Source organism: Canis lupus, chromosome 19 (assembly GCF_048164855.1).
Source record: "Canis lupus baileyi chromosome 19, mCanLup2.hap1, whole genome shotgun sequence".
Taxonomy (NCBI): Eukaryota; Metazoa; Chordata; class Mammalia; order Carnivora; family Canidae; genus Canis; species Canis lupus.
The window spans coordinates 40016691-40036187 of NC_132856.1; the positions used below are offsets into that span (position 1 = coordinate 40016691).

Sequence of the window (19497 nt, forward strand, 5' to 3'; positions counted from 1 at the left end):
GATCAGCGGCCCCGCCCCGGAGCCTCCAACCCCTGCAGACGGAGATCTCTGGAGTTACTGCGGGAGCTGACTCCAGGGCTCCAGAGCTGGCCCCGCCACTGTGGTTTTCCTCCAGGGGCCTCACGGGGTAAACAACCCCCACTGAGCCCTGCACCAGGCAGGGGGCAGAGCAGCTCCCCCAAGTGCTAACACCTGAAAATCAGCACAACAGGCCCAACCCCCAGAAGACCAGCTTCCAGTTGGACAAGTTCCAGGGGAAGCCAAGGGACTTAAAGTATACAGAATCAGAAGATACTCCCCCGTGGGTTTTTTTTTTTCTTTTTGATTTCTGATTGCTTCCCCCACCCTTTTTTCCCCTTCTTTCTTTTTCTTTCTCTTTTTCTTCTCTTCTTTCCTTTTTTTCTTCCTTTTTTCTTTTTTCTTTTTCTCTTTTCTTTCCTTCTTTCTCTCTCTTTTTCTCCTTTTCCCAATACAACTTGCTTTTGGCCACTCTGCACTGAGCAAAATGACTAGAAGGAAAACCTCAACTCAAAAGAAAGAATCAGAAACAGTCCTCTCTCACACAGAGTTACAAAATCTGGATTACAATTCAATGTCAGAAAGCCAATTCAGAAGCACTATTATACAGCTACTGGTGGCTCTAGAAAAAAGCATAAAGGACTCAAGAGACTTCATGACTGCAGAATTTAGATCCAATCAGGCAGAAATTAAAAAGCAATTGAATGAGATGCAATCCAAACTAGAAGTCCTAATGACAAGGGTTAACGAGGTGGAAGAACGAGTGAGTGACATAGAAGACAAGTTGATGGCAAAGAGGGAAACTGAGGAAAAAAGAGACAGACAATTAAAAGACCATGAAGACAGATTAAGGGAAATAAACGTCAGCCTGAGGAAGAAAAGCCTACGTTTAATTGGGGTTCCCGAGGGCGCCGAAAGGGCCAGAGGGCTAGAATATGTATTTGAACAAATCATAGCTGAAAACTTTCCTAATCTGGGATGGGAAACAGGCATTAAGATCCAGGAAATAGAGAGATCCCCCGCTAAAATCAATAAAACCCGTTCAACACCTCGACATTTAATAGTGAAGCTTGCAAATTCCAAAGATAAAGAGAAGATCCTTAAAGCAGCAAGAGACAAGAAATCCCTGACTTTTATGGGGAGGAGCATTAGGGTAACAGCAGACCTCTCCACAGAGACCTGGCAGGCCAGAAAGGGCTGGCAGGATATATTCAGGGTCCTAAATGAGAAGAACATGCAACCAAGAATACTTTATCCAGCAAGGCTCTCATTCAAAATGGAAGGAGAGATAAAGAGCTTCCAAGACAGGCAGGAACTGAAAGAATATGTGTGTGACCTCCAAACCAGCTCTGCAAGAAATTTTAAGGGGGACTCTTAAAATTCCCCTTTAAGAAGAAGTTCAGTGGAACAATCCACAAAAACAAGGACTGAATAGATATCATGATGACACTAAACTCATATCTTTCAATAGTAACTCTGAACGTGAACAGGCTTAATGACCCCATCAAAAGGCGCAGGGTTTCAGACTGGATTAAAAAAAAAACCGTCTATTTGCTGTCTACAAGAGACTCATTTTAGACAGAAGGACACCTACAACCTGAAAATAAAAGGTTGGAGAACCATTAAACATTCGAATGGTCCTCAAAAGAAAGCAGGGGTAGCCATCCTTATATCAGATAAACAAAAATTTACCCCGAAGACTATAGTGAGAGATGAAGAGGGACACTATCTCATACTTAAAGGATCTATCCAACAAGAGGACTTAACAATCCTCAATATATATGCCCCGACTGTGGGAGCTGCCAAATATTTAAATCAATTAATAACCAAAGTGAAGAAATACTTAGATAATAATACACTTATACTTGGTGACTTCAATCTAGCTCTTTCTACCCTCGATAGGTCTGCTAAGCACAACATCTCCAAAGAAACGAGAGCTTTAAATGATACACTGGACCAGATGGATTTCACAGAAATCTACTGAACTTTACATCCAAACTCAACTGAATACACATTCTTCTCAAGTGCCCATGGAACTTTCTCCAGAATAGACCACATATTGGGTCACAAATCGGGTCTGAACCGATACCAAAAGATTGGGATCATCCCCTGCATATTCTCCGACCATAATGCCTTGAAATTAGAACTAAATCACAACAAGAAGTTTGGAAGGACCTCAAACACGTGGAGGTTAAGGACCATCCTGCTAAAAGATGAAAGGGTCAACCAGGAAATTAAGGAAGAATTAAAAAGATTCATAGAAACTTATGAGAATGAAGATACAGCCATTCAAAATCTTTGGAATGCAGCAAAAGCAGTCCTAAGGGGGAAATACATTGCAATACAAGCATCCATTCAAAAACTGGAAAGAACTCAAACACAAAAGCTAACCTTACACATAAAGGAGCTAGAGAAAAAAGAGCAGATGGACCCTACACCCAGCAGAAGAAGAGAGTTAATTAAAATTCGAGCAGAACCCAATGAAATCGAGACCAGAATAGCTGTGGAACAGATCAACAGAACCAGGAGTTGGTTCTTTGAAAGAATTAATAAGATAGATAAACCATTAGCCAGCCTTATTAAAAAGAAGAGAGAGAAGACTCACATTAATAAAATCATGAAAGAGAAAGGAGAGGTCACTACCAACACCAAGGAAATACAAACGGTTTTAAAAACATATTATGAACAGCTATATGCCAATAACTTAGGTAATCTAGAAGAAATGGACGCATTCCTGGAAAGCCACAAACTACCAAAACTGGAACAGGAAGAAATAGAAAACCTGAACAGGCCAATAACCAGGGAGGAAATTGAAGCAGTCATCAAAAACCACCCAAGACACAAGAGTCCAGGGCCAGATGGCTTCCCTGGGGAATTCTATAAAACGTTTAAAGAAGAAATCATACCTATTCTACTAAAGCTGTTTGGAAAGATAGAAAGAGATGGAGTACTCCCAAATTCATTCTATGAGGCCAGCATCACCTTAATTCCAAAACCAGACAAAGACCCCACCAAAAAGGAGAATTACAGACCAATATCCCTGATGAATATGGATGCAAAAATTCTCAACAAGATACTAGCCAATAGGATCCAATAGTACATTAAGAAAATTATTCACCATGACCAAGTGGGATTTATCCCCGGGACACAAGGCTGGTTCAATACTCGTAAAACAATAAATGTGATTCATCATATCAGCAAGAGAAAAACCAAGAACCATATGATCCTCTCATTAGATGCAGAAAAAGCATTTGACAAAATACAGCATCCATTCCTGATCAAAACTCTTCAGAGTGGAGGGATAGAGGGAACGTTCCTCAACATCTTAAAAGCCATCTACGAAAAGCCCACAGCAAATATCATTCTCAATGGGGAAACACTGGGAGCCTTTCCCCTAAGATCAGGTACAAGACAGGGATGTCCACTCTCACCACTGCTATTCAACATAGTACTGGAAGTCCTAGCCTCAGCAATCAGACAACAAAAAGACATTAAAGGCATTCAAATTGGCAATGAAGTCAAACTCTCCCTCTTCACCGATGACATGATACTCTACGTAGAAAACCCAAAAGCCTCCACCCCAAGATTGCTAGAACTCATACAGCAATTTGGCAGCACGGCAGGATACAAAATCAGTGCCCAGAAATCAATGGCATTTCTATACACGAACAATGAGATGGAAGAAAGAGAAATTAAGGAGTCAATCCCATTTACAATTGTACCCAAAAGCATAAGATACCTAGGAATAAACCTAACCAAAGAGGTAAAGGATCTATACCCTAAAAACTATAGAACACTTCTGAAAGAAACTGAGGAAGACACAAAGAGATGGAAAAATATTCCACGCTCATGGATTGGCAGAATTAATATTGTGAAAATGTCAATGTTACCCAGGGAAATTTACACTTTTAATGCAATCCCTATCAAAATACCATGGACTTTCTTCAGAGAGTTAGAACAAATTATTTTAAGATTTGTGTGGAATCTGAAAAGACCCCGAATAGCCAGGGGAATTTTAAAAAAGAGAACCATGTCTGGGGGCATCACAATGCCATATTTCAGGTTGTACTACAAAGCTGTGGTCATCAAGACAGTATGGTACTGGCACAAAAACAGCAGACACATAGATCAATGGAACAGAATAGAGAACCCAGAAGTGGACCCTGAACTTTATGGTCAACTAATATTCGATAAAGGAGGAAAGACTATCCATTGGAAGAAAGACAGTCTCTTCAATAAATGGTGCTGGGAAAATTGGACATCCACATGCAGAAGAATGAAACTAGACCACTCTCTTGCACCATACACAAAGATAAACTCAAAATGGATGAAAGATCTAAATGTGAGACAAGATTCCATCAAAATCCTAGAGGAGAACACAGGCAACACCATTTCTGAACTCGGCCACAGTAACTTCTTGCAAGATACATCCACGAAGGCAAAAGAAACAAAAGCAAAAATGAACTATTGGGACTTCATCAAGATAAGAAGCTTTTGCACAGCAAAGGATACAGTCAACAAAACTAAAAGACAACCTACAGAATGGGAGAAGACATTTGCAAATGACGTATCAGATAAAGGGCTAGTTTCCAAAATCTATAAAGAACTTATTTATCTCAACACCAAAGAAACAATCCAATCATGAAATGGGCAAAAGACATGAACAGAAATCTCACAGAGGAAGACATAGACATGGCCAACATGCACATGAGAAAATGCTCTGCATCACTTGCCATCAGGGAAATACAAATCAAAACCACAATGAGATACCACCTCACACCAGTGAGAATGGGGGAAATTAACAAGGCAGGAAACCACAAATGTTGGAGGGGATGTGGAGAAAAGGGAACCCTCTTACACTGTTGGTGGGAATGTGAACTGGTGCAGCCACTCTGGAAAACTGTGTGGAGGTTCCTCAAAGAGTTAAAAATAGACCTGCCCTACGACCCAGCAATTGCACTCTTGGGGATTTACCCCAAAGATTCAGATGCAATGAAACGCCGGGACACATGCACCCCTATGTTTCTAGCAGGAATGTCAACAATAGCCAAACTGTGGAAGGAGCCTCGGTGTCTTTCGAAAGATGAATGGATAAAGAAGATGTGGTTTATGTACAATGGAATATTACTCAGCCATTAGAAACGACAAATACCCACCATTCGCTTCAACGTGGACGGAACTGGAGGGTATTATGCTGAGTGAAGTCAGTCAATCAGAGAAGGACAAACAGTGTATGTTCTCCTTCATTTGGGGAATATAAATAATAGTGAAAGGGAATATAAGGGAAGGGAAAAGAAATGTGTGGGAAATATCAGAAAGGGAGACAGAACATAAAGACTCCTAACTATGGGAATCGAACTAGGGGTGGAGGAAGGGGAGGAGGGCGGGGGGTGGGGGTGAATGGGTGACGTGCACTGAGGGGGACACTTGATGGGATGAGCACTGGGTGTTATTCTGTATGTTGGTAAATTGAACACCAAAAAAATTAATTTATTAAAAAAATAAAAAAGTAATTAATGATAGGGCAGAATTAATTCTTGCCATTAAAAAAAAACCTGTTTTCCAAAAATATATATATATATATTTCTTGGCTCTTTCTGTAGTTCCTTTATTCCTGTCCTCAGCTCTCTTGTCTTTCTTTGTGAATTGATGTTTTCCCATAGTGGTATGCTTTGATTCCCTTCTCTTTATTTTGCATGTATCTACTGTAGGTTTTTGCTTTCTGGTTACATGAAGCTTACATAAAACATCTTATAACTGTAACAGCCTATTTAAGAGGATTACAACTCAACTTCAATTCCATACAAAATCTCTACCCTTTTACACAACCCCTCCCTCTTTACATTTTTTATGTTCCAATTTATATTTTTTTATATTATGTAACCATTAGCAAATTATATTAGCTACAGTTACTTTTTCATGTTTCAAATTTTTATTTAAATTCTAGTTAGTTACCATATAGTGTAATACTGGTTTCAGGAGTAGAATTTAGTGAACTGTAACTTACATACAACACCCAGTACTCATCACAACAAGTGCCCTCCTTAATATCCATCACTCATTTAGCCCATCCTCCACCTATCTCTCCTCCAGCAACCCTCAGTTTGTTCTCTATAGTTAAGCACCTCTTATGGTTTGCCTCCCTCTCTCTATTTTTCTTCCCTTATGTTCATCTGTTTTGTTTTCTTAAATTCCATATATCAGTGAAACCATTTGGTATATATAATATATATATAACCTCTTTTTATCCATTCATCAGTCAAAGGATATTCAGGTTCTTTCCATAATTTGGCTATTGTTGATAACACTGCTATAAACATCAGGGTGCATATGCCCCTTCAAATCAGTATTTTTGTATCTCCTGGGTAAATACCTAGTAGTGCAACTGCTGGGTCATAGAGTAGTTCTATTTTTAACTTTTGAGGAACCTCCATGCTATTTTGCAGAGTGGCTGCATCAATTTGCATTCCTACCAGCAGTATTCCCTTTCCTCCACATCCTAGCCAACACCTGTTTCCTGTGTTGATTTTAGACATTCTGATTGGTGTGAGGTGATATCTCACTGTAGTTTTGATTTCTATTTCCCTGATGATGAGTGATATTAAGCATCTAGATGTCTTCTTTGGAAAAGTGTCTATTCATGTTTTCTGCCCAATTCCTAACTGAATTATTTCTTTTTTGAGTGTTGAATTTGATACTTTTTTTTTTATAGATTGTGGATACTAACCCTTTATCAGATATGTCATTTGCAAATATCTTCTCTCATTCTGAAGGCTGCCTTTTACTTTTGTTGTTTCCTTCACCATGCAGAAGTTTTTATCTTGATAACAAGGCCTCAGCAGTTCATTTTTTCTTCTGTTTCCCTTGCCTCCAGAGATATGTCTAGTAAGGAGCTGCTATGGCTAGTGTCAAAGAGGTTTCTGCCTGTGTTCTCCTCTAGGGTTTTAGGTCTCACATTTAGGTCTTTGATCCATTTTGAATTTATTTTTGTGTATAGTGTAAGAAAGCAGTCTAGCTTCATTCTTCTGCATGTTGTTGTCCAGTTTTCCCAACATCATTTATTGAAGAGACTACCTTTTTTCCATTGGATATTCTTCCTGCTTTGTCAAAGATTAGTTGACCATATAGCTGTGGGTCCATTTGTAGGTTTTCTATTCTGTTCCATTGATCTATGTGCCTATTTTTGTGTTAGCTATAGTTATTTTAAATTTTTCTGTCCCTTAACCTTTTTTTTAAATTTATTTTTTATTGGTGTTCAATTTACCAACATACAGAATAACCCCCAGTGCCCGTCACCCATTCACTCCCACCCCCTGCCCTCCTCCCTTTCTACCACCCCTAGTTCGTTTCCCAGAGTTAGCAGTCTTTACGTTCTGTCTCCCTTTCTGATATTTCCCACACATTTCTTCTCCCTTCCCTTATACTCCCTTTCACTATTATTTATATTCCCCAAATGAATGAGAACATATAATGTTTGTCCTTCTCCGATTGACTTACTTCACTCAGCATAATACCCTCCAGTTCCATCCACGTTGAAGCAAATGGTGGGTATTTGTCATTTCTAATAGCTGAGTAATATTCCATTGTATACATAAACCACATCTTTTTTATCCACTCTTAACCTTTTTAAAAAAAGATTTTATTTATTTGTGAGAGACACAGAGCGAAAGGCAGAGACATAAGCAGAGGGAGAGGCAGGCTCCCCATGGGGAGCCCGATGCAGAACTCGATCTCAGGACCCTGGGATCATGACCTGAGCCAAAGGAAGACGCTCAACCACTGAGCCACCCAGGTGTCCCATGTCCCTTAATCTTTATACTAGAGTTATAAACCACCACACTACAGTATTGGAGTATTCTGAATTTGACTATATACTTACCTTTACCATTGTGTTTTATCTTTCCATCAGTTTTCATGCTACTAATTTGTTTTTTTGTTTTTTTTTTTTCATTTCAGCTTAAAGAACTTGCAGCATTTCTTGTAAGGCAGATCTGGTAGTTTTGAACTCTCTCAGCTTTTGTCGGGGAAAATCCTTATATCTCCTTTATTTCTGGAAGGACAACTTTCCTGGGTAAAGTATTCTTGGCTAGCAGGACTTTTTTTCCTTTCAGCATTTTGAATATGTCATCCCACTCTCTCCTGGCCTGCAAGGTTTCTGTTAAGAAATATGCTCATAGCCTTATGGGGGTTTCCTTGTAAGTGACAAGCTTCTTTTTTCTTGTTGCTTTCATGATTCTTTGATTTTTAGACAGTTTTATTGTAATGCTTTGGAGAAGGATCTCTTTGAGGATTGAAATTGTTTGGAGACCTATGAATAATATCATGAACTTGGATGTCCAAATCTCTCCCCAGAAGCCACTATCACTTTAAATAAGCTTTCTGCCCCTTTCTCCTTCTCTTCTTTGGTACTCTAATAATGTGTAGATTAATTATCTTAATGGTGTCTTAAAAATCTCACAGGATTTCTTCAATCTTTTTTCTTTTTTCTCCTTCAACTTGATAATTTCAATTTACCTGTCTTTGAATTCACAGATTCTCCTGTTTGGTCCATTCTAATATTGAAGCTCTCTATTGAATTTTTCATTTTTTGTATCCTTCAGCTTCAAATTTTATTTGGTTATTTTTTATGTTTTCTTTTTGTTGAACTTTTCATTTTGTTCTTATTTACCTGATCTTGTTGAATTGTTTTTCTGTGAGAGATATAAGCTCTCTAAGCATCTTCAGAACAGTTATTTTGAATTATCAGGAAATTTGTTTATTTCCATTTCTTTAGGGTCATTGAAAGTTTAATGTGTTCCTCTGGTGGTATCATGTTTCTTTAATTATTCATGACTCCTCTACTATTGAATAATTATCTGTGCATGTGAAGAGCAGTCATTTCTTCCAGAACATATTTGGCTGACTTAGAAATGAGGAAAGACCTTCACCAATGGGTGGGGGTATGCCAGGGAATGCTGTGACTTTGGGTCTAGTGGTGCAGGGTGCCATATCCATGTGGCAGCTCTGGGCCCAGGAATGTGTATCTCACTGGTTTAGGCCATGTGGGTCCACAACAGCAACAACCATGTGATCCTTGTGAAGAGCTGCAGAAAGTCCACAGTGTCTGCAATGATTGCTGGGGTCCTCAGTAGCTCTTCCAAGTCCAGCAGCTAGGAATATGAGCAGAGAGCAGTGGTGGCCAGAGGTAGTAGTGTGTATCCTCAGCTGCAGGTACCTGCAAAGTGTCAGGGGAAAGCTGAAGACACAGAGGTAAGGTAAGGGCTGGGACCAGCAGAAGAGGCTGATGCCAATTGCACATGCATTAGCAACTGCAGGGGCCCTGGTTGTTGGCATGCATTTGTGCAGCTCTAGAGGCAGTGAAGACTGGGACAGGAGTTGGGTTGGCAGTAGGCAGATACATACTTGCAGGGGCTAGCTTTAGGTGAGCCCAGTGATGCAGGCCATTGACAAATGTCAAGGGCAGATATGGGCCCATAAGCGGCTGTGGGGGGCCTTGGCTGCTGTATACACTTCTCTGTCTACAGGAGTTCACCATGGGAGCATGCACAACAATGGAGGCCAGTGATGGAAGTCAGGCCAGCAGTGTGCAGGTATACAGTTGCATGGGCTAGGCATGAACATATACATAACTGTGAGTGTCAGCCTTGGGAGTCTAGGCTGGCATATTACATATTCATAGCCACAGAGGCTACAGCTGGCTGCTGCATATTTCATGCCCCAGCAAGGGGTAGGGAGAGAGCATGAGATGGTCAGGGGGTTGGCATCTGTGAATGCAAAGTCCTATGGAGTGAAAAACTTGGTAAAAAAAAAAATCTGCAGGGGTTCTGTGGCAGCTTTGCTGGCCATTGGTTTCTTCAAAGGTGAGAGATGCTGGGGTCCTCTGTGAGCAGTCTGCTGGGATCCATGACGAGGTCCTCAGGGATGAAAGCTGAGGGAGTTTGCAGCATCTATAAGGATTGTTGAAGTCCAGCATTAAAGGATGCTGGGATCCTATGTAGAGCAGCCCAGTTGGAACCATGGTCACTCTCGCTGTATGGCTGACATGGGTAGCCCCTACCCTTTTCCTTGGTCCTACCTATCTCTAGATGTATCAACTTTGCCAGTCTCTAGGTGGGGTAAAACTAAAGTGGGTCTTTGTACAGTGGCCTAAAGGGCTGGGAAGCTGGTAGCTCAAGGACTCAAGGAGAACTCCTTTAGGACAGGGAGTTCTTTCTTTTCTTTTCTTTTCTTTTTCTTAAGATTTTTCTTTTATTTATTTATTCATAAGAGACACAGAGAGACAGAGAGACAGAGACACAGGCAGAGGGAGAAGCAGGCTCCCTACGAGGAGCCTGATGTGGGACTTGATCCCATGACTCCAGGATCACACTCCAGGCCAAAGGCAGACGCTCAACCGCTGAGCCACCCAGGCATCCCTAGGCCAGGGAGTTCTTTCTTGGTGCTGAGCAGTACCAGTTTGGGGTATGGAATGATGCAGGAAAATGAAATTGTTCTTCTTACCCTTTTTTATGGTTATTCTAAGGTTTTGCTCTACTGTATTACTGAAGCTTCTTAAGTGAAAGCTTTCTCCTGAGCTCTCCCAGAGCTATTTTTCATTTGTGCTGAATTACTGATCTTCATGGGGAACAGAGGATGGAAAACTCCTACTCCACCATCTTGGTGATATCACCACCCTGGAAAAGTTTTTAATAAGATTTCTTTGGGAATTTTCTTTCTTTTTCTCTGTTTTCTCTTCTGAAACTCCATTATCTGGATATTGGACCTCTTGGACCAAACCTCTAACATTTCTCTCCTATTGCTAACTTTTTGTTGCTGTCATCCTATTTTCTAATCTTTATGTCGAGTTTATCCCAGTTATCTCATTTGTAATTTTTTAGAGCTTCTTCAATTGCTTCTTCGATTGCTCCAGTTTCCTGGTTGTTTCCTCATTTCTCTTTGCAGACAGCAATCACCATATTCTTCTACTGACTTGTCTGTTTCTTCCAAGTTCTTTTCACATATATTTGTTCTGGTCTCTAACTTTTATGTGGGAGGTTTGCTTCAATGTTTATTGATGCTTGGCTGTCTGGAAGTGCTATGTAGGATCTGCTAACGCTGGGTCTCACTGTATGGAGATCTAACGAAGGGAGTGGTCAACTCCTTCAACAGCTTTAAATACCACATATACTCTGATGACTGAAACTGTTCTATCTGAACTTCACTTCTGAGGTCCAGACTTTCACCATCTCAGTTTGGCAGTTTAAAAGTCATCTCAAACTTGAAAGGAAAAACCAAACCAATACACTGATTCCCACTGCTATATTCCCAAACCTGCTTCTCCCACAATATTTCCTATTCCACTTTTTAAGATCAAAGTCGGGAAGATCAAAACATGAGAGTCATTCTTCTCTGACCTTTCTCTTTTTGTACACACATACCAAATCAATCTATTAACAACTCCAAATGGATTTATCTCCAACACACATTCAGAATCCAACAATTTCTTATTATCTTCTTTGCTCCAACTCTAGCCTAAATACTGAAAATTAAAATATTTTTGTTTGAATGACTGCTCCCTGCTTCCATTCTTGCCCCACTCCAGTCCTTCTGCATACATCTGCTGGAGGGAGCCATTTAAAACATAAGCCAGATCATGTAATTCCTCGGCTCAAATGCCTTCACAGACTTTTGTCACACTTAGAATAAAATGCAAAATTCTCACCAAAGTATCTTCTAAGCTACTACTGTGAGGGAAGTTCTTAGCCTCAAACTCTCTCTTCACTTTCCACATCTAATTGATCAAGTTGATTTTTTACTAACACCTACATTCTCTATTGCATTTCTTTTTCATTTCTGTTGCTAGCTAGTCATTATTTATGGCCCAAATCATTTTTATGGTGTCCTTCCTCCCTGATTCCAGTCTTCTGCATCTTATATTCTCTATAGACAGAGACAGCATTAAAACTCATATCCAGGGGTGCTGGGGTGGTTTCAGTCAGTTATGTGTCCAACTCTTGATTCAGTTCAGGTCGTGATCTCAGGGTTGTGAGATCAAGCCCTGCCTTGGACTCCATGCTGGGCATGGAGCCTGCTTGAGATTCTCTCTCTCTTAAAAAATAAAATATAAAACTCATATCCCCAAAAAAAAAAAAAACTCATATCCAATCACGTTACTCCCTTGGTTACATCAGACTACTGAGCAGAGTGTACTTTGGGGCTTACAACACTCTTCATGATCTGACCCTTGGCTCCTTCTGCATCTTACTATCCCAATCACTAACACATACTTATATGCCAAAGTTACCATATATCATATAGTTCCCAGGAACTACCACTTCCCTATGCTGTGTGCCATCTGGGAACAGCTCTCCTTTTTTGTCTTCTGGGTTAACCCCTGTCCATGCCTCAAGATTCACCTTCTGTATTACTGCTGCTGGAGCTTTCACTGATTTTTCCCAGCCCTAAGTAATCAGTCACTCCTTCTAACAACATCAGTGTATATGCAACACATATATGGCTACTGTTTGTTTGTGGTCTATTTGATCCCACTAGAATAGTTTCTAAGCATGAGGACCAATTATAGACTTCATGGGCAATCATCAGAAGGAACTGCCAATTCCCTAAAACTGAGTGTAAACTTTACATGTAAAACCATACTTGGGTTGTCCTGGGAAGAAATTCTATCTGATCTTCATGACCCAGAAAGGGTTAAGAACCAATACTGCAGATGGTGATATTCTTGAGGAAAGGGATAAGTCTTGTTCATTTTTAATCTCTACATCCCATTTTATCACATTGAACAGAGCATAATTAAGGCAACTATACACAAATGCTTTTGTACACTAGCAAATACACATAAAGCAATTGATAGGTTACTTGTATATTATTTAGGCAAATTTCCAAAGATTCTCAAACAGGCAACATCATATCCTCAAAGTTCCCCATAAAAAATTACATTTATAATTCTTTCTAAAACCTATAATTCTCACCAGTAGATACTTCTCAAATACATAACTCCTCAAAGGTTTTACTCAGTCCCTTAGTCTAAGCATAATAGTTGCCAAAAGTTTCTGATGTTTGTTTTACCTTAAAAGTTTTTACCTTTCTTTTAGCTACTTCTCATTCAGCCTGTAAAATATAATCTTGATCGTCAATTAACTCAATACATTTTAATAATAGCCAACAGACAGCTAAGGATGTATCAGGTCTGTCTCACTTAGAAATATTGGTACCTTATTTATAGGTTTAATCATTACATTAACCAATAAATTGGCTCTTTATAGCTTCAACTACCTTCTATTTTTAAGAAGTGGGGAGAGACAGAATTTTGGTAACTTCTACAGGCTGAAGGAACTCCATTCACCAGAAAAACAAACAAATAAATGACCCCTGGATATTATGGTACAGCATTACACAGTAATGCCATTTAGAAAACTAAGGTGGTATGTTGTGTCATAATAAGGAAGACCCCTTACCTACAGTGGGACGGACAAAGGAACAACTTTAGCAATACTGTTTCATAGTATAACTAGGGATGAAAAAGGAGGAAAAAAATGATAAAAAAAAAACGAGGTGTACAGGAACATGCATACTCTGCGTAGATTTCTTACCATTTTATAGAGATCTGAGACACTAATCTGGTCTGAATCCACTACTTCAAAGTCCTTTCGAGGCACCAAATCCAGGCCCAAATGTCTAGTAAAAAGAAAGAACACACTCAGCATGCCATGTCCTCAGATTACTCATCTTTCTTTATGTAACTGGAAGCTCATAATTGCCATGACCTTGTGGATAGAGATTAAGACACTACCCCAACAGGGACATGCTTTTATCCAGTAATACCTAATTGTGCTCACCTAAGGTAAATAAATGGGGTTGGAGATTTTAAGACTGACAATTTTAATCACCAAGAAGTTTCGTCTTGTGATGGTAAAAAGAATCCATTCAGTATCATGTCTATAAGAGAGTGCTTGAGTTCGTTAAGGATATATTTTCTATAGATCATTAATAAGTCGTGTTTTTTCTCTTCCTCCCAATCCTACAAGTATGTTCAAGACTCAGTCAAGCATTACTTTCATTAGGATGAAAAAATTATTCAGGGTCTAAGCAGATTTGTAATTCAACACATAAAAAATTGCCTCCAAAAGATACTGAACCCAAAGAAAGGTATGTTTGAGTTTTTATCTCATTTTCAATTTAACTGATACTGACACTGGTTATAGTACAGACCTTAGCACATATTAGCCAATACCTTAAGAAACTTTATATGAAACTGTAGCCAAGGAGTATTACTCCTAAAAAAAATACCCCATATTTGGAATTTCTGGTATAATTTGGGGAGGCAAGAATAAGAGATGGTGATTAGTGACTAACTAGGGCAGGCAGTTTGAGGCAGTGTAAATAACTCAAGACAGTCAGACTCCTGGGTTCAAATATGGTACATAATTTATGTTCAGTAAATGTTTTAGCTCTTTTCTCACTCTCTAAACCTGGAGTCAAATGGAGCTATGGGGCTGTGGACTCCAAAATTGCTTACAACAGTATGTATGTGTGTTCATGTATGATTTTTTTTGAGGAGAGGATCTATAACTCTCATCAGGGTTTCAGAGCTTCTTGGTGACCTTACTATACACTCGAACACTAGGGTTATAAATTACTGCATCTGGCAAAAGTATCCCATAGACAATGAAAGAAGTATATATATTTTTCTCTTCAACTAGACTATGAACTACTTTTAGAAAATGCTAGCAAAACTAATTCTGTAGTCTCTTTCTGTGGATAAAACTACCATTATTTAAAATAAAACCGAAGATGGCGGAAGAGTAGGGTCCCCAAGTTGCCTGTCCCCACCAAATTACCTAGATAACTTTCAAATCATCCTGAAAACCTACGAATTCGGCCTGAGATTTAAAGAGAGAACAGCTGGAATGCTACAGTGAGAAGAGTTCATGCTTCTTCTTCTTCTTTTTTTTTTTTTTTGAGTTCATGCTTCTATCAAGGTAGGAAGACTGGGGGGGGGGGGGGTTGGGAATAAAGAAATAAAAAGCAACCAAGGGGTAGGGGCTCCGGGAGGGGCCGGGCTAAGGCCGCAGGGTGAGTGCCCCCAGGACAGGAAAGCCCCATCCCGGAGAAGCAGGAGCTTCACCAATCTTTCCAGAAAGAAAGGTGCTCGCAGGGAGTTGAAGCAGGATCCCAGGAGGGGTGGGGATGTCCTCAGGCTCTAACAGAGGACCTGCACCCCGGGGGTGGGGGGAGTGCACCACATACCGCAGCCAAGCTCCCTAAAGGGCTGGAGCGCTTGCCCGGGGGACCCGGGAGCAGCTCCGGCTGTGGCTCAGGCAGAGGGGGCTGTGCGCCCCGGCGAGCACGATTCCATCAGCGCAGGTCCCAGAGCCCAGGGCACCGGGGGACATAGCCCATATCCGGCGCTCCCCCCGGGACAGGCAGAGGCCTGAGGGCCCAGGACAGCCAGGATGCTCCTGCCACCGGGCGGCCCGGAGCTGTGCAGATCAGCAGCCTCCACCCCGGGAGGATCCAGGCCCCTGCGGACTGGGAGCTGCGGTAGTTACTGTGGGAGCTGACTCTAAGGCTGGAGAGCTGGCCGCAGCCACTGTTGTTCCTCCTGAGGCCTCATAGGATAAACAACCCCCACTGAGCCTCACAGTGGCCTCACAGGATAAACAGGCACCAGGCAAGGGGCTGAGCAGCTACCCCAGGTGCTCACACCTGAGAATCAGCACAGCAGGCCCCTCCCCCAGAAGACCAGCTAGACGGACAGGGGGAAAGTGAGTTATTGACCAAGCAGCACTGGAAAGTTCCAGGGGAAGTCGAGGGATTTACAGTACATAGAATCAGAGGATACTCCCCCTTGTTTTTTGTTTTGTTTGCTTCCCCCCCACCCCTTTTATTTTCTTCTTTTGTCTTTTCTTTTTTCTCTTCTTTTTCTCCTTTTTCCAGTACAAATTTTTTTTGGCCACTCTGCACTGAGCAAAATGACTAGAAGGAAAAACTCACCTCAAAAGAAAGAATCAGAAACAGTCCTCTCTCTCACAGAGTCAAAAAATTTGAATTATAATTCAATGTCAGAAAGCCAATTGAGAAGCACAATTGTAAAGCTACTAGTGGCTCTAGAAAAAAGCATAAAGGATTCAAGAGACTTCATGACTGCAGAATTTAGATCTAATCAGGCAGAAATTAAAAATCAATTAAATGAGATGCAATCCAAACTAGAGGTCCTAACGAGGGTTAACGAGGTAGAAGAACAAGTGAGTGACACAGAAGACAAGTTGATGGCAAGGAGAGAAACTGAGGGAAAAAAACAGAAAAACAATTAAAAGATCACGAGGATATGTTAAGGGAAATAAATGACAGCCTCAGAAGGAAAAATCTACATTTAATTGGGGTTCCCGAGGGTGCCAAAAGGGACAGAGGTCAAAGAATATGTATTTGAACAAATCATAGCTGAGAACTTTCCTAACTTGAGAAGGGAAACAGGCATTCAGATCCAGGAAATAGAGAGATCTCCACCTAAAATCAATAAAAAACGCTCAACACCTCGACATTTAATAGTGAAACTTGCAAATTCCAAAGATAAAGAGAAGATCCTTAAAGCAGCAAGAGACAAGAAATCTCTAACTTTTATGGGGAGAAATATTAGATTAACAGCAGACCTCTCCACAGAGACCTGGCAGGCCAGAAAGGGCTGGCTGGATATATTCAGGGTCCTAAATGAGAAGAACCTGCAGCCAAGAATTCTTTATCCAGCAAGGCTCTTATTCAGAATAGAAGAAGAGATAAAGAGCTTCCAAGATAGGCAGAAACTGAAAGAATATGTGACCACAGAGCCAGCTCTGCAAGATATATTAAGGGGGATTCTGTAATAGAAAGAGGAAATCCAAGGGAACAATCCACAAAAACAGGGACTGAATAGGTATCATGATGACACTAAATTCATCTTTCAATAGTAACTCTGAACGTGAATGGGCTTAATGACCCCATCAAAAGGTGAAGGGTTTCAGACTGGATAAAAGGGCAAGACCCATCTATTTGCTGTCTACAAGAGACTCATTTTAGAGGTAAGGACACCTACAGCCTGAAAATAAAAGGTTGGAGAACAATTTACCATTCAAATGGTCCTCAAAAGAAGCAGGGGTAGCCATCCTTATATCAGATAAACTAAAGTTTATCCTGGAGACTGTAGTAAGAGATGAAGAGGGATACTATATCATACTTAAAGGATCTATCCAACAACAGGACCTAACAATCATGAATATTTATGCCCCGAATGTGGGAGCTGCCAAGTATATCAATCAATTAATAACCAAAGTTAAGACATACTTAGATAATAATACACTTATACTTGGTGACTTGAATGTAGCACTTTCTACAATCAACAGGTCTCCTAAGCACAACATCTCCAAAGAAACAAGAGCTTTAAATGATACACTGGACCAGATGGATTTCACAGATATTTACAGAACTTTACATCCAAACACAACTGAATACACACTTTTCTCAAGTGCCCATGGAACTTTCTCCAGAATAGACCACATACTGGGTCACAAATCAGGTCTTAACTGATACCAAAAGATTGGGATTGTACCCTGCATATTCTCAGATCATAATGCTTTGAAACTAGAACTAAATCACATGAAGAAGTTTGGAAGGATTTCAAACACGTGGAGGTTAAGGACCATCCTGCTAAAAGATGAAAGGGTCAACCAGGAAATTAAGGAAGAATTAAAAAGATTCATGGAAACTAATGAGAATGAAGATACAACCATTCAAAATCTTTGAGATACAGCAAAAGCAGTCCTGAGGGGGAAATACATCGCAATACAAGCATCCATCCAAAAACTGGAAAGAACTCAAGTACAAAAGCTAACCTTGCACCTAAAGGAGCTGGAGAAAAAATAGCAAATAGATCCTACACCCAGTAGAAGAAGAGAGTTAATAAAGATTCGAGCAGAACTCAATGAAATCGAGACCAGAACTGTGGAACAGATTAACAAAACTAGGAGTTGGTTCTTTGAAAGAATTAATAAGATAGATAAGCCATTAGCCAGACTTATTAAAAAGAAGAGAGAAAAGACTCAAATTAATAAAATCATGAATGAGAAAGGAGAGATCACCACCAACACCAAGGAAATACAAATGATTTTAAAAACATATTATGAGCAGCTATACACCAACAAATTAGGCAATCTAGAAGAAATGGACTCATTTCTGGAAAACCACAAACTACCAAAACTGGAACAGGAAGAAACAGAAAACCTGAACAGGCCAATAACCAGGGAGGAAATTGAAGCAGTCATCAAAAACCTCCCAAGACACAAAAGTCCAGGGCCAGATGGTTTTCCAGGGGAATATTATCAAACGTTTATTTATTTATTTTTTATTTTTTATTTTTTCAAACGTTTAAAGAAGAAACCATATCTATTCTACTAAAGCTGTTTGGAAAGATAAAAAGAGATGGAATACTTCCAAACTCGTTCTATGAGGCTAGCATCACCTTAATTCCAAAACCAAAGACCCCACCAAAAAGGAGAATTATAGACCAATATCCCTGATGAACATGGATGCAAAAATTCCCAACAAGATACCAAACAATAGGATCCAATAGTACATTAAGAAGATTATTCACCATGACCAAGTGGGATTTATCCCTGAGATGTAAACTGGTTCAACACTCATAAAAAAATCAATGTGATTCATCATATCAGCAAGAGAAAAACCAAGAACCATATTATCCTCTCAATAGATGCAGAGAAAGCATTTGACAAAATACAGCATCCATTCCTGATCAAAACTCTTCAGAGTGGAGGGATAGAGGGAACATTCCTCGGTATCTTAAAAGCCATCTATGAAAAGCCCACAGCAAATATCATTCTCAGTGGGGAAACACTGGGAGCCTTTCCCCTAAGATCAAGAACAAGACAGGGATGTCCACTCTCACCACTGCTATTCAACATAGTACTGGAAGGCCTAGCCTCAGCAATCAGGCAACACAAAGAAATAAAAGGCATTCAAATTGGCAAAGAAGTCAAACTCTCCCTCTTCGCAGATGACATCATACTCTACATAGAAAACCCAAAAAGACTCCACCCCAAGATTGCTAGAACTCAAACAGCAATTCGGCAGTGTGGCAGGATACAAAATCAATGCCCAGAAGTCAGTGGCATTTCTATACACGAACAATGAGACTGAAGAAAGAGAAATTAAGGAGTCAATCCCATTTACAATTGCATCCAAAAGCATAAGATACCTAGGAATAAACCTAACCGAAGAGGTAAAGGATTTATACCCTAAAAACTACAGAACACTTCTGAAAGAAATTGAGGAAGACACAAAGAGATGGAAAAATATTCCATGCTCATGGATTGGCAGAATTAATATTGTGAAAATGTCAATGTTACCCAGGGCAATTTACACGTTTAATGCAATCCCTATCAAAATACCATGGACTTTCTTCAGAGAGTTGGAACAAATCATCTTAAGATT

General features: G+C 40.1%; 1 protein-coding gene across 14 annotated transcripts in view; it reads right to left on the bottom strand.

Annotated features, from left to right (window-relative positions):
- Nucleotides 1-19497, bottom strand: part of DOCK3 (dedicator of cytokinesis 3) — a 502472-nt gene that overhangs the window by 176787 nt on the left and 306188 nt on the right. For all 14 annotated transcript variants that reach the window (XM_072786067.1, XM_072786064.1, XM_072786059.1 and 11 more), the window contains one exon: nucleotides 13608-13692. In XM_072786067.1, coding sequence (XP_072642168.1) covers nucleotides 13608-13692 — 85 coding nt within the window. The remainder of the gene's footprint in view (nucleotides 1-13607; nucleotides 13693-19497) is intronic.